This window comes from Chrysochloris asiatica, unplaced genomic scaffold (assembly GCF_000296735.1).
Source record: "Chrysochloris asiatica unplaced genomic scaffold, ChrAsi1.0 scaffold00168, whole genome shotgun sequence".
Taxonomy (NCBI): domain Eukaryota; kingdom Metazoa; phylum Chordata; class Mammalia; order Afrosoricida; family Chrysochloridae; genus Chrysochloris; species Chrysochloris asiatica.
The window spans coordinates 5182622-5198621 of NW_006408686.1; the positions used below are offsets into that span (position 1 = coordinate 5182622).

At 42.1% G+C, this 16000-nt stretch overlaps 1 protein-coding gene across 1 annotated transcript; it reads right to left on the bottom strand.

The window, feature by feature from the left end:
- Positions 1–5226: 5226 nt before the first annotated feature.
- On the bottom strand, positions 5227–9564 carry ZNF546 (zinc finger protein 546). The gene is given in 5 exon segments (XM_006878232.1): positions 5227–5318; positions 8445–8489; positions 8527–8710; positions 8713–8959; positions 9521–9564. Coding segments are annotated over 5 exon segments (612 nt in total).
- Positions 9565–16000: the final 6436 nt, after the last annotated feature.

A 16000-nucleotide genomic window follows, 5' to 3' on the forward strand; every position in this document is an offset into this window, starting at 1 on the left:
CAAAGTTGCTCACAAAAGTTCAAGATAGTCACACCACGCCTGGCCAGCCGTCTGTTCACTCGTCACTGTCCGTCTTTCACTGCCTCTGCCCAGCTTTTCCTTCCAATAGGTGTTCAATCCACTTCTCTGACCTTTCCTCTGAAGTGTAAGGTTCTAGGTGTCTCCTATGTCTTTGTTGTAGAGGGTGTGTGTAAGCATATCTGCTCAGTCCAACACTGGCTTAGGCTGAGTTCTCTAGAGAAACAAACCCAGTGAAACATGTGTGTGTTGTCGTTAGGTGCCATCAAGTTGGCTCCGACTCATAGTGACCCTGTATACGGTTTCTGAAAGCCTCATCTTTCTCCTGATATGTGTGTGTGTGTGTTTGGAGAGAGAGAGCAGGGAGAGGAAGAGAGAAAGAAATTTATATCAAGGGAATTGCTCACAACAGTAAAGGTGGGAGAGTCCCAAGACCCGGTCAGATGAACCAAGATTAGCAGGCAGGATGATAGTAAAGTAGGCCACTGGCTCAAGTTCAAGAATCAGAGGTTGGAAGAGGAGCCAGATGCATGATCCAGACCCAGCAGAAATGAACAAGCTTTGCCTGAGTGTCTGTTATATTAGAAGTAGGCCACACGCTTGAGGAAACATCCTTTCAATTGATTGGCTGCTCATAGCCGTTCATAGAGCTCAAACTACACTGTTCATAGCCAATCATCATAAAGTTAACAACACTGTTTATCATCAATCATTATAGAATTAACATCACTATATTAGATCTTATCATGGGGATAACCACATCTCAACTGCCCACCCACTGGGAATCCTGACCTAGTCAAATTGACAGAAAATTTTAACTATCACAACCATCTTTTAAAGAAGGTTTCTTTTAATATTTCTTAATTTTTACAACAGTGATCTCATACAATATTTGTCTTTTTGTGATTGACTGATTTCACTCAGCATAATGTCCTTGGTTGACCCATATCTATGAGGTGTTTAAAGATTCATTATTCTTCTTCAACATTGCATAGTATCCCATTGTGTATACGTACCAAAGCTTATCAATTCTTCCACTGATAGTTATTTAGGGTGATTTAAGACTTTTGTTTTTATGAACAGTGTTGTGACAAATGTGTCTCTTATTTCTCATATATATCACGTAGCGGGATCGCTGGGTCATATAGGATGGTATTATGAATAATCTAATATCTTTTCTAGCCATAGCCTGTAAAGCCCTTTAAGTAACGTTTCTGCCCTGCTGGGTCTGGGTAAGAGAAGATGGGAGAAAATACTGATCGGATGGCATGATTCAGCTGTGGGAGCTAGCAGAGTTCATTGTAATCATGAAAACCTGAAACTCTAGCATTGTTATTGTGAACACCTGAAACTCTAGCAGGGTTTAAAATGAGCCATCTCAGAAGCAGGAGGATCTTAGTACCATCAAAGAAGAAGAGCCAAGTAGAGTGTGTCCTTTGAACTGCCTGATCCCTGCACATTGAACCTCCCTCCTCTGCTCAGGGACAGAAAGCTGTGACATGGGCGTGGGCAGCAGCAGAATCAAGAACCAGAGCAGTGGGCTTCCCAGCCCACAGAGCGAGCAAAGCTGAGTGACTTGGGCAGGAAGCTTGCTAGTACAGTGGGCTGCCTGCAGGCACTTAGTTGAGGAGTTAGGTTTGCTGATCAAGGAGTGAGAGCTGAGTGCCTTCAGGCTGAGGCTTATGGTGGAGGGGCGTGGCTTATGGGCATTTATCAGCAGCTGACTAAAACAGCTGTACTCTGAGCATTTCTGACCCCAAATTGTATGTACCCTGTGAGTCCTGGTGTGGCGCTGCAGGTTAATGATGGATGGTTCAAGCTCACCAGCTACTCCTCGGAAACCCTATATAACGGCACTTAACAGCGACAATAACAACTTCCCTAATAAGCCCTGTAACTGTGAGTATGTGTGTCTGAGTTCTGTGTGGCCACTGCAACAAATGATTGAGCCTAGCTGAATAGAGAGGGCGGTGGGAAGAATGGTGGGTGCTTCATATTTTTGCAGACAGCATTTCTATGTCCAGCTTTCTAAGGAATGTCACTGTACTGATTTCCACAATGGTTGTAGCATTTTATAATCCCACCAACAGTGTATGAGGGTTCTGATCTCTTCATACCCTCATCGGCTTATGTTGTTTTCCGTGTTTTTGAACTCTCTTATTAATGCTGGGGTGATATGATATCTCATTGCTATTTTGATTTGTATCTTCCTAATGGCTCATGATCTCGAACATTTCTTCAAAAGTTTGTTGGTAATTTGATGAATCCGATTGATTTTTGTATGTTGATCTTTTACCCTGCCACTTTGCTGAATTCTCCTATTCCAGTAGCTTTTTTGTTGAGTCTCTGAGATTTTCTATGAATAGGATCATATCATTTTTTGCAAATAGAGATAGTTTTACTTCTTGTGGATGCCTCTGACTCCCTTTCTTGTCTTATTGCTAGAAGTACAAGTGGTGACAGAGATTGAAATGCTTGTCTGGTTCCTGATCACAGAGAGAATGCTTTCAGTCTCCATTGGCAATACTGTCTAGATCTTCAAATTTGCCAGAATACAGGGTTTGATGTTGTGCCGTGGAGTCAGTTCCGACTCATAGCAACCCTGTACAGGGTTTCTGAGGCTGTAAATCTTTATGGGAGCAGAAAGCCTCATCTTTCTCCCACGGAACAGCTGGTAGTTTCGAACTACTGACTGTGAGGTTCGCAGCCCGATTCGTAACCACTACGCTACCAGAGCTCCTTACAGCGTTTGATAGCATTCTGTTATTATCCTTTTTGTAATTTTTTTTTTTCTGTTTTATTTCTGCTCACATTTTATTATTTCCTTTCTTCTGGTGACCAACGGCTTTTTTTCCTGTTCTTTTTCTTCGCTGTTGAAGGTATTGGTTTAAGGTGTTGATTTTGGTTCCTTTTTCTTTTTAATGAGCACATTTATTGTTATAAATTGACACTGATCTTTACTTTTGCTACGTCCGAAAGATTTTGGTATGTTGTGTTTTCATTCTCATTGGATTCTAGGAATTTATTTCTTCTATCACCCAGAGTAGTTTTTAAGCAGGGTGTTATTCAGTTTTCTACATTTGATTTTTTATCCTGCTCTTCCTATTATTGATTTCTAACTTTATAGTGTTGTGATCTGAGAAGATGCTTTGTACCATTTTGATGTTTTAAAATATATTATGGCTTCCTCTGTGCCCTGACATACGGTTTGTTCTGTTCTGGAGAATGATCAGTGTCCGCTGGGAAAGAATTTATATTGTGCTGTTGATGAAGTGTTCTATATATTTCTGTTTGTTAATTGTGCTGCTTCGAATTCTGTATCTTTGTTTCTTTCTTATTTAAGCTTTTATTGAAAGTGGTATATTACAGTCTGTTATTACTATGTGGCGCTGTGGGTTAATGCACTGAACTGCAAGGTTGGTTTGAACCGCAAGCTCACCAGCCGATCCTAGGAAACCCTATACAAGGTAGCTATGAGTCGGAATAGATTTGATAACACTTAACTATTATTGTAAGGAAGCTCTGGTAGCGTAGTGGTTACGAATCGGGCTGCGAACCGCAAGGTCAGCAGTTCGAAACTACCAGCGGTTCCACGGGAGAAAGATGAGGCTTTCTACTCCCATAAAGATTTACAGCCTCGGAAACCCTGTTCAGGGTCACTATGAGTCGGAACTGACTCGACGGCACTTAACAACAACAACAACTATTACTGTGGACTCCTGCTGTAGCGCTGTAGGGTAAGCACTAGACTGCTAACAAAAAGGTCAGTGGTTCAAACCCTCTGGTCGCTTCTCAGAAATCCTATGCAGGGTCACTGTGAGTCGGAACTGCCTCAGCAGTTAACAGCAACAACAGGTTTTGTAGCATTGTCTATTTTTTCAGTTTTGTTAAGGTTTGCATATTTTGGAGCTCTTTTAGATATTTATTATGATATGTTCTCATGTTGGATTGACCCCTTAGTTATTAATGCTTTAAAGACTTTTTAATAAAAATTAATATTGTTATTCCCATACTTTTTTGGTTGCCATGTGCTTTTCTTTCTTTGACTTTTCATTTGTTTTTATCTCGGTGTCTAACGTGTGTCTCTTGTACACAGCATATTGATGGGTACTGTTTTCTGATTCATTCTGCTACCGTCTTTTGACTGGTGTACTTAATCCATTTACATTCAGTGTAATTATCAATAGGTATGAATTTACTGCTGTGTATTTTTTGTGTGGCCCTGGTGATTTCCTTGTTCCCTATATTCTTTATGTTATTGATTTTTCATTTCCGTAATAATGGTTGATTTTGTGCTGACTGAATTCCAATGACATGTAAGTTAGTCCTCTTGATGGTGCCCCACACAATTTTCAGCCTTTTCTTCTTTTTTTCCTAACAGATTATTATGGAGGATTTGGTCTTCAATTTTGCTGATTTCTGTCTTTCATTATCTATTTCTGAAATTTTAGTATCTTCTGGATTACTGGTTGCAGTTTTTATATAGTTTTGTCTATTTATTTTGTCATTTTGTTCTTGTTTTGTTTTCCTGAATTATTCTAGACTTTTCTGTTTTCTCTTGTCTGTGATTTCCTTGGTTTTCTCTTTGTTTTACCGGAACTCTTCCTTAACCTATTGAAAGGTTCTAAATGTAATTCTTCTGAATTCTTTATCAGGTAAATTGCAAGACCATTTCTTCCTCTGAGACGGCTAGTGCTGTATTTTGCTTGAGCCATCTGGTCCTGTCTTTTGGTGTGATTTGAAGTTGTATGTTGTCTCTAGGATTGTGGTGTTACTGTATTTATTTGTTAATTTTAGTTAGCTTGTATCACTCTGATTTTTTGTTGTGATGGATCCGGGCTGGTGGGGCAAGCATGCTATGGTCAAGAGTTTGGCAGTACAGGGATGTTCATCACCTGTCTCTGGGTAAATTTGGTAGCAGGTGGGATTGTGAGCACAAGTCATGTAGAGCAGCTGAGGGTGGGCTGGCCAGATGTTGGCTGTTGTCTGCCATTAATTTAGTCATGCTAGAGTGGGTGGTGGCCCTTGCCCTGTGGGGGGTGGAGTGGCAGGTGAGGTGGTTATGACTGATGGCGTCAACAAATGAAGGGAGGAAAAGAGGAAAGGAGAAAATGAAGAAAAGTGGGGAAGAATGAGGGGGAAGAAATAAAGAGAAAGGGGGAAGAAAAAGATTGCAAATTAAAACGGCACAGCAGCGGGCATGAGAGCTCACTGATCCACAGACCCCGCAGCAGTCGGAGGCAACAGGAGCTGGTCCTGGTGGCCGTGGGAGTGTGGTACCCCATCTGTGTGCATGCACACTGCCAACCACAGAACCGGAGGGCCACGATGCAGAATCCCCGGGAGCTCGTTTTACAGATCTTAGAGGGGGCAGGTGTAGTGCTTAATCCTTGGGATGCATTGCAGGTCACTGCAGGAGACAGTGATGGGTGCTGGGAGGTTGTATGGGGTCAGGTAGATCAAGGGGAAGAGGAGCAGTGGGGGGGGTTCACTGGTCACCGGGAGGGTGGGGGTGCACCTCTGGTCACCAGCATGGTGTGCAGGGAAAGGGAGGGAGGAGAGCGCATGTCTCTGGTGTGTGGCACAGCCATAGGTGTGCTCCTGGCAAGTGCAGTCATTTTATCTCACCGGCCACTCTTGGCTCCAGAAGCAGGCAGCCTCCGTCTCCATCTCCCCCAGATAATGTGAAGGCAAAGAGACAATCTGTCACCAAACGAAGAATGAGTATTATATAAAATGATTATTTTTATATAAAATTATATAAAATATTATATCTATTATATAATATATATTATGTAATATATATTACATAATATATATTATATAATATATAAAATAAATGTTGGGAGTATTATGTTAAATTTGGAGGAAAAAAGATGCCTGGTTGAGAATTTGAGCCCACACACTTGATGGCTTCCTGTTTCCACAAAGATTTACAGTCTCGGAAACTCTATACGGGTTGCTATGAGTCAAAACCAATTCTATAGCACTTAACAACATACCCAGAATATTCGACCTTCTTCTGAAGGTTACAGTTATTGTGATAACAAAATTAAGTAACAAATAAGTAATATTGGAAAATTAGTCATAAAACTTTATTGGTAGATTATACAACTAAGAACCCTTATGTTTTAATTTTTTCCTTAATCTAGTAAATTTCCAAATTGTTGTTAAATGCCTTTGAGTTGGTCCCAACTCATAGTGATCTTGTGTAGTTTCGGAGGAGTGGTTGGTGGGTTTGAATTACTGACCTTGCAGTTAGCAGCTCAGTGCTTATCCCATAGTGCCACTTCAAGTAGAGTTGGCAGATTATCATCCTATAAATTACTTACTGGACTCCTGGGGGGCACTATAAGATAAGCACTGTACTGCTAGCTGCAAGGATGGTAGTTCACACCCACCAGCCACTCCTGGACTAATGGAACCCATGAACATCAGTCTCCATGACTCTAAGACCATAAGAACTAGATGGTGCTTCGCTAGACTACCAACTGCTCTGAAAGGGATCACATTAGAAGGTCCCAGATAGAGTGGGAGAGAATGTAGAGCAAGATTCGAAATTATGAAAAAGACTGGGTTTACTGGTCAGAAAGAGACTGGACGAACCCAAGACTATGGACCTCGGCCACCCTTCATGTCTGGAGTGGAGCTCACCCTGGTGGCCCACTTTTCAACTAAGCAGTAAATAATTGTATTGTTTTTGTTAAGTTGTAAGTGCTGTTGAGTGGATTCCAACACATAGCAACCCTATATAGAGTTTCCAAGGAGCAACTGGTGAGCTTGAACCGCCAATCTTATGGTTCAAACCGATTTTGCAGTACAGTGCATTAACCCACAGAGCCACACCAGGACTCCAGATAATTCTATGGTGGTGGTGGTGGTGATGTGCCATGGAGTCTATTTTGACTCATAGCGACCCTGCACAGGGTTTTTGAGGCTGTAAATCTTTCTAGGAGCAGAAAGCTTCATCTTTCTCCCACGGAACAGCTGGTACTTTCAAACTGCCGACCTTGCGGTTCGCAACCTGATTCGTAACCGCTACGTTACTAGAGCTCCTTAGATAGTTCTCTAGGGGAGACAATAACACTAGTGAAATCTGCTCACCATGGAATGGTCAACCATTCAAGATCAAGAGGGCAACATTTACCTGGGGGTGAAGTTCAGAGGGGTTGGGAAGGAGGGTGGAGAAACAGGGAGGAAGTGGGATAACTGCTGTTTGCAATCATTGAGATGAAGCAAATGTGTGATTTGTTGGAGGTAGAATTGATGATCTGCTCTGTAAACCTTCACTCAATTCACACAAAAAAGTTTCAAAAATAAAAACAAAGCACAGACAAAGAGGAGAGAAGTGTTTTGGCAAATATCCCTCAGCCAGAGGTGGAATGCTATGAATTATAGTTATGATGTGTGCCGGTGGCTAAAGTCTTTTCTCACGTTCGCTACATTAACAATTATTTTCTGCTACAGTACTATGTAAAGTTTGGTCCATGGATTGACTGATAATGATCTACAAATTGTTTACTTCTGGTCTGTAACAAGTTAAGCATAATGACTTAAATGCCAACACCAAGAGTAAGCGTTTAGAAACCTTTACAACAATGTGAATTAATTTATGACCACTAAAAATAATAATTTTTAAAATGACTTTTATTTTGTATGTTTTTCTTTCCATTTCATATTTTCGGGCAATCCATTTTTTATTGTCTTTCTTTCACAAAAGTATTGGTCAACAACAGATTGCGGGGTGGGCCTTTGAGAGGCACTGCGCCAGTATCAATCTGCTAAAGTTAAGCTGAGACTGGAAGCCTTGGTGGTGCAGTGGGTTAAGCATTGGGCTGCTAACAAGCAAGGTTGGTAGTTCAAAACCAGCAGCTGGTCCTCAGGAGAAAGATAAGGCTGTCTGTGCCCATAAAGATTGAGTCTCAGAAACCCTGTTGTTACTGTTGTTAAGTGTCGTCAAGTCGGTTCTGACCCATAGCGACCCTGTATAGGGTTTCTGAGGAGCAGCTGGTGAGCTTGAACCGCTGACCTTGGAGTTCAAACCGCTTTGCAGTCTGGCACATTAACCCACAGCACCACGCCAGGATTCCAGATACAGTAGTTCTAATCTGTCTCTATATAGTTGCTGGTATAAGTTGGAATCAACTGGATGGCAGTGGGTTTTGGTCTTTGGGTGATGATATAGTTTTTCTACTCTTTAAATAGATAGGTATAGTATAAAATGTTTCAGTTGTGAACACGAAGCAAGAAAGATTCCGACGTATAACCTAGCATAAATTTTCTCATTTCCTAAGAGGTTAGTTTGTATTAAATAGTCACTGCTCTTATAAAAGTTTGAATATTTCCTAAAAGCCATCGTATGCACTTTACATTCATAGTTTCCTCACTCATGTGATTTCTCTGATGCAAAGTAAGTTGGTCGCTACGAATAAAGGCTTTCCCACATATTTTACATTTGTAAGGTTTCTCACCTGTATGAATTCTGTAGTGCCGAGTAAGGTTTCTCACCTGTATGAATTCTGTAGTGCCGAGTGAGTTCTGAATTAACACTAAAGGCCTTCCCACAGTCCTTACACTTATAGGGCTTCTCCCCAGTATGAGTTGTGTGGTGTCGAGCAAGTTCTGCCTGAAGACGAAAGGGAGTCCCACATTCTTTACATCCATACGGCTTCTCACCAGTATGGAGTCTAAAAAGTGTTGAGTAAGGTGATACCTACAACTGAAGGTCTTTCCACATTCCTTACATTTATATGGAATCTCACCGGTGTGGATTCTCTGATGTAAGCTAAGTTGATAACTACAAATAAAAGCGTCCCCACATTCCGTACATGTGTAGGGTTTCTCACTGGTATGAAGTTTGTGATGTTGAGTAAGATGGTAGTGACGACCGAAGGCTTTCCCACACTCCTTACATTCATAAGGTTTCTTGCCAGTATGGATCCTATGATGTTGAGTAAGATGATTGCTATGAACAAAGGCTTTCCTACATTCTGTACACTTGTAGGGTTTTCACCAGTGTGAATTCGGTGATGCTGAGTAAGTTCTGTTGGAAAGCGAAAGGCCTTCCCACAGTCTTTACATTCATAGGGTTTCTCACCGGTATGAATTTTGTAATGCTGAGTGAGATTATAGTGATGACTAAACACCTTCCCGCATTCCATACATCCAAAGGCATTCTCGCTGGTGTGAGTTCGCTGGTGTGAAGTAAGTTGATTGCAACGGATAAAGGCCTTCCCACAGTCCTTACATTCATAGGGTTTTACACAAGTATGAACTCGAGGTGTTGAGTGAGTTCGGCTTGGAGACGAAAGGCTTTTCCACATTCTTTGCACCCATAGGGTTTCCCACCAGTGTGAATTCTGTGATGTTGAGTAAGATGATAACGACTACTAAAGGTCCTTTTGCAATCTTTACATTCATAGGGAATGTCACCGGTGTGAGTTCTCATGAGTAAAGTCAGTTGATTGCCACAAATGAAGGCTTTCCCACAGTCTGCGCATACGTTCTCTCCAGTATGAATCTTCTGATGTAGAGGATGAGATACATGGTTTCTGATTATCATTTGATGAATGCATCCCATTGGATGTTCTTCTTGTCTCTCAAATTCATGTTCACATTGCACACTCTTTTGGAAAATGGTGGCCTCATTCATGTAGGTTTTACTTTTTTCTACTGTCTGCCACTGAGATATGTATGTTTCATAAATATCTTGTTCTGGAAATAACTGCTTGGTGGCATAGCTGGACTCCAAATCTGAGGGAAGGGAAAAGGGCAAGAAAACAATGACAACAACAACAAAATGCTGTAATGCTATTTTTCTGTGTTGTGGGTTAGGTAGGAGGCTGCATCTTATAGTAGAAATAAGACATAAACAATATAATTCACATTAACAGTACATGACAGCAGAGGTTCAGCAAACTTTTTCTATAACAAAAACAAAAACGTAGGCTTTCCATGGCAGATGGTCTTTTCCCTCAGATCATTTGGCTATACAGATCGTCTTGAATGCTCTGTATCAACAGAGAATCTGTATCAGTTTTTTTTTTTCTTTAAACCAAAGAAGTCTCTTTACCCTTAAAATAAAACACACACACACACACACATTACCATAGATGATAAAGGTCCTTGCTTACCTGTAAGGCCTATTCAAGTCATTACTGGCATCTTTGCTTCCAGTCTCCTCCTATAATGTACCCTTTCTGATATTACAACCTTTGCTCTCCCCTAAGGCTTTTGACAGGCTGCGCTCTCTCCAGGAATATCTGACTTTGGCGCTTTGTATGACTGACTTCTTCTGACCCTTCAGGTCTCAGGTTAAACATTACTTCCTCAGGAGGGTTTAAATATGTTCAAAGAAGCAAAGAAACGAATGCGGACAATATCACATCAAATAGATAATATTAATAAAGATATAGATACTATTTCTTTTTTTTTTTTTAAAGATCTAAATAGAAATACTGGACATAAAAAGTGTAACTAAAGTGAAGATTTTACTAAAACTCTGTTTGAACTTGCAAAAGAGTATGGGCAGTTGAGAACAGATTCAATAGAAATTACATTAGGCAAAGAATGTAGAAAAAAAGAATAAAGAAAAGTGAAGTTTCAGAGAAATGGGAGGGGGAGACATCATTATGTACATCATCATACATGCAGTGGGGGGACTGGAAGGAGAGGAGGAAGAGAAGCACAGAAAATATATTTGAAGAAATAACGGCTGAAAACTCTCTCCAAATTTATTGACAGACACTGATCTCCAGGAAATCCCCACTCAGACATAAAAATATTAAAAGTCAAAAACAAGGAAAAAAAATCATGAGAGCAGCAAGAGAAAAATGACTACTTGATGGAGGTGGTGGTGGTGATTATGTGCTGTGCAGTCGGTTCCGACTCATAGTGACCCTGTACAGGGTTTCCGAGGCTGTTTTACGGGAGCAGAAAGCCTCACTTGATAGAGCCAACAAAAACCACAAATAAGATAAACAATTGATTCCTCATAAGCAGTGATAGAAGTCAGAAGGAATGGTAACATGAAAAGTGGCGAAGGAAAAAAAGTCTCTGGTGCCAGTAAATGACTTGTGTTGGTTCTGACTCATAGCGATCATGTATAGGGTTTCCAAGGAATGCTGATGGATTTGAACTGCCGGCCTTGAATTTAAACTGACCTTGCAGTCCAGTGCTTACCATAGCAATACTCCAATGACCTAACCAGAGGCAATAAATAATGTTCACTGCCTACAGGGGGCCTTTCACTTTTATTATCCCCTTTTTATTAAGTGTTGTCAAGTCATAGCGACCCTGTACAGGGTTTCCCAGGAGTGGCTGGTGAGTTTTAACTGCCGACCTTACTGTGCAAACTGACTTGTGGTCTCGTGCTTATCCTACAGCACCACACCAGGACTCCTTTTACCTTTCAACGTCCCCTTTTACTACCCCTTCCTCTACTTGTTTTCCGTACATGCTATGTGGCACACAGACATGGCTGTCCAATTAATATTCAACTCTGGGAGAGAGGAACTCAGATGTTCTCCTCTAAGCTGCAAACTGGGGCATGCTTACATGCACTCTAACATCAGGACACTGATGTTACCAAGGTTACTAAAAAAAACCAGGGGACTTAGTCTGTAAAAGACAATGCCTTATCCCCATTGTTGTTGTTGTTAAGTGCCATCAAGTTGGTACCGACTCATAGTGACCTTATGCACAGCAGAACGAAACACTGCCTGATCCTGGGCCAACCACACTACGGTTGCCACACTTGAGTTCATCAGTGCTGCCACTTGGCCAATCCATCTCGTTGGGGGTCTTCCTCTTTTTCTCTGACCCTCCACCTTATCAAACATGATATCCTTCTCCAGCGACTGGTCCCTCCAGACAATATGTCCGAAATATGAGAGACGAAGTTTGGCCATTCTGGCCTCCAAGGAGCACTCTGGCTGCACTTCTTCCAACACAGATCTGTTGGTTCTTTTGGCAGCCCATGGCACTTTCAATATTCTCCTCCAACACCACAACTCAAAGGCATCGATTCTTCTATGGTCTGTGTGAAGCACAAGACAAAGTCTGTTGACCTCACCATTAAAGGTGTCTGTGCTCTGTCCTTAAGGGTCATCACTATAAACATAAAACTATGCAGCAGTACTGCAGGGAGCTTATCAACTGATATACTTTTAAAGAATATACAGCTTATTGTATGTCAATTAGACTTTAAGCTGTTTTTTATTTATTGAATTTAAAATGGGTGCATTTTATGTCACGTAAACGTAGTCTCAGCACATATGACTAAGAACAGGCATTTTATTCTATGACTCAGCAATTCTATTTGTTTATTCTGAGAGAAATGAAAACCAGAGAGAAATAAAAATGCACACATATAAAAATCATTGTACAATAATATCTGCGCCAGCTGGCACAATCTGATTTGGGAACATAGATACCAGGATACCAGAACCTTGGCATTTGCTGTTTACTCTGATTGAAAATGCATTTCCCCAATGTTGATGTGACGTGAGACCTCAGTGTTTAGAGGCCGTGACCTCAGGATGGCCTTCCCTGAGTTTGTCTCAGTAAACTCTGACAATTGCTCAATATTCTGTCTCTTTACTTTATCTTCCTCACAACACGTATCATCACCTGTCATACTGCCTATTTATTTACTTGCTTACTATACGAGGAGGCTTCCAAAAGTCCGTGGAAACAATCAGTTAGCTTTTCATTCCATTTTCCCATGAACCCTTTGAAGCCCTCTTAGATATCTCCCTTACTACAACATCAGCAACTCCATGTCGGTAGGAAACTGTAGCCACAGTGCCTCTACTCTAGAAGGGGGTGTGAACACTTACTGAATAAAATAATTGTAGTCAGTGGAAAATGAATACAAGTGCAAATGGAGGAAGACTCATTAACAAGTTGTGATATGCAGATGACACAACCGTGCTTGCTGAAAATGAAGAGGACTTAAATACTTACTGATGAAGATCGAAGACCACAGCCTTCAGTATGGGTTGTATCTTAATGTAAAGAAAATCATTACCACTGAGGCGATGGAGAAATGGAGAAAAGATTGAAGTTGTCAAAGACTTCATTTTGCTCTGATACACCATCAACGCTCATGGAAGCAGCAGTCAAGAAATCGAACGACGCATTGCATTAGGCAAGTCTGCCGCACAAGACCTCTTTAAAGTGTTGAGGAGCAACTATGTCAGTTTGAGGACTGACGTGCACCTGACCCAAACCATGATATTATCAATAGCCTTATATGCAGGTGAAAGTTGGACAATGAATAAGGAAGACAGTAGAAGAATTGATGCATTTGAGTTATAGTGTTGAAGGAAAATATTCGAAGTACCATGAACTGCCAAAACAAATCTATATTGGAAGTAGAGCCAGAATGCTCCTTAGAAGTGACCACACTTCATCTCTCATACTTAGGACATATTATAAGGAGGGACCTGGATAAAGACATCATGCTTGATAAAATGGAAGGTCAATGAAAAAGAGGAAGACCCTCAATGAGATGGACTGGCCAGTGGCAGCAGCAATGGGCTCAAGCATTTCAACAACTGAGACCAGTCCAGGTCCAGGCAGTGTTTCATTCTGTGCTGGGGCCAACCCCGACACACTTATTAGGGGGGCTCACGAAGGGATGTGTGGAGTCGGCCTCGGAAACCCTATGCAGGGCCATTATGAATCAGCACCAACTCCACAGCAGGGGGTGGAGTGGATTGTATCTACTGAGGTGCTATGGATTTGTTTCCTCCATGTATGTGTTTAAATTCTTATCTCTGCACCTGTAAATATAACTCTGTTTGAAAACAGAAGTTTTAATATTGTTAATGAGGCCATACCAGAGTAGGATAGATCCTAACCCTAATTACCCGAGTTATAAAAAGACCAGAGTAGAGACACACAGAGAGACTGGCCACAGCAGCCACATACCACCCAGGACACCCAGGGCTGCTGCTGAGGAGGGAATCGATACCACTGATATCTTGATCTGGGCTTTGAGGTCCACAACTGGGGGGAAATGAGTTTCTGGTCTTTAAAGTCACCACTTAGGAGATGTGTGTTGCAGTAGTACTAGGTCATGAACCAGATGGCCTGGGAAGAGTGACACCCCAAAAGCAATGAAGCACACCAAGCAATCAGCTCTTGATTACCATTCCCCACTCAAAGGAGCTCCCTGGAGAAACGGCAGGTTCCGGGGCTGGGAAAGAAAAAGTTCAAAATGAACTCTAACTATTTGTGCTAATAAGAAAATGCTCAGGAAACCACGTGTGTTTATTTTCTCATTAGGACAAACCACTGAGAATGTTGTCACAAATAAAAAACAGGAAAGGAGAAAAAGGGGGAAAAGAAATGCGGGGAGAAACAAGGCTTGGGGATGGATGGTGGTGGTGATGGTTGTACAGCATGGGGCTGTGGTTGGGGGTTGCTGAATTGTACATGTTAAAAGTATCAGAAACGGCATATGTTCTGTTGTATATATGTTGCTACAATTAAAAACAGAAAAGTGTTCCAAGTGGGGACATGCTAAAAGGAGACAGAAACAAGATTGAAAGGGCTTCCATGGAACAATCTGGGATGACTTACGAGACATCGTGGTGTCGCTGTTATTTGTATGTAGTTGATGACTCTGTGTTGATGTATTCTTAGGTGCTCACCACCTGCCTCCCAGACACGTGGCGACTTTCAACTGCTTGTTCAAGAAACAGTGACTTAAAGTCTACCACTGTGGGAGGGCCTGGGGCTTAACTGTGATCAAGGTCTAACCCCTGCACATTCTAGAGCAGATTCCAGTCTAGAGAAGGGGACAGGCAGGCACACGAGAAATTGGCTAGGATGTCACGAGTGCCAGGAGTCCCTGCATGGTACAAATAGGTACTCTGCTCGGCTGAGGAGCTGAAAGGTTGGAGGTTTGAGTTCACCAGAGGCACACTGGAAAAAAGGCTTGGTGATGTAATTCCAAAAAATCAGTCCCAGGAGGCCCTACGGAGCAGTGCCACTCTGACACGTAAGTTGGAGTCATTCGATAGCAACTGGAATAAATGCCAAGACAGTGCGTGTGGGGCCAGGGAACACAGAGGGGCCAGGGGAGGTTGCCCAGAGGGAGCTGTGTCTAAATGACAACCTCAGTAAGCAGACTTAATCTGGAAAGGAGGCCTGACAAGTCTACACAGCAGGAAAGCACGCACAAAGGCTTGGAGGTGAGCACACTTTCAGGGCCCTGCAGGTAGATCAGCAGTGCCAAGGTCCAGAAATAGGACAAGAGGCAAACAGGACCAGACTACACAGAGCCTCACGAGCCACATTAAGTCGTAGCTTCAATGAACGGTGTAGACAACAAAGCTCAGTTGGACGCAACTGGAAGAGGCCCATCAGGGATGATGGTGACTGGGTGAAGCTTCAGCCAGGAATCAAACTTCACTTTCTGGACAAACTGAAGGGAAAAGTCTTAGACTATCAGAAAGTACCCAAAAAGGAGTTTGCTATTAGTCTCATGTGGAGATTTTGCTTTAAAGCCAAAAATTACAGTTCTTCAGACATAAGAGTGAACAGCTCAGTGACATGCCTGAGCTCACAGGCACACGCTTAGGTGTCAGTGAGGTCTGTGGGAAACTCATCTCTCAGCAGCCAGCCCTAACTAAGCCCCACCACTGCCACCATATACCGCTCTGGGGGACTCTGCCTGATACTGAGTATGAGCAAGGCAGGAAACGTGGGGAATGCATGAGAAAATGGTCTTTTACCAGTAGGAAGTGAGGGTGAAGCCATACAGGGGCTTTATTTTGTGGGCAATAGTTTCATTTTCTATTCCTTTGCCCAGATTTCCCAGATCATTTGGTTCTGATTCTTGCCTCCCTCTCAAGCTATAACCCAGGCAGGTACCTCACTTGCTCATTTGTCAGATCAAGAGGGACACAGAGGGTCCTGTTTATGACCGAGGTTCTCCAAAGGAGTTGAGCTTCTAAGGAGAAATGAAACA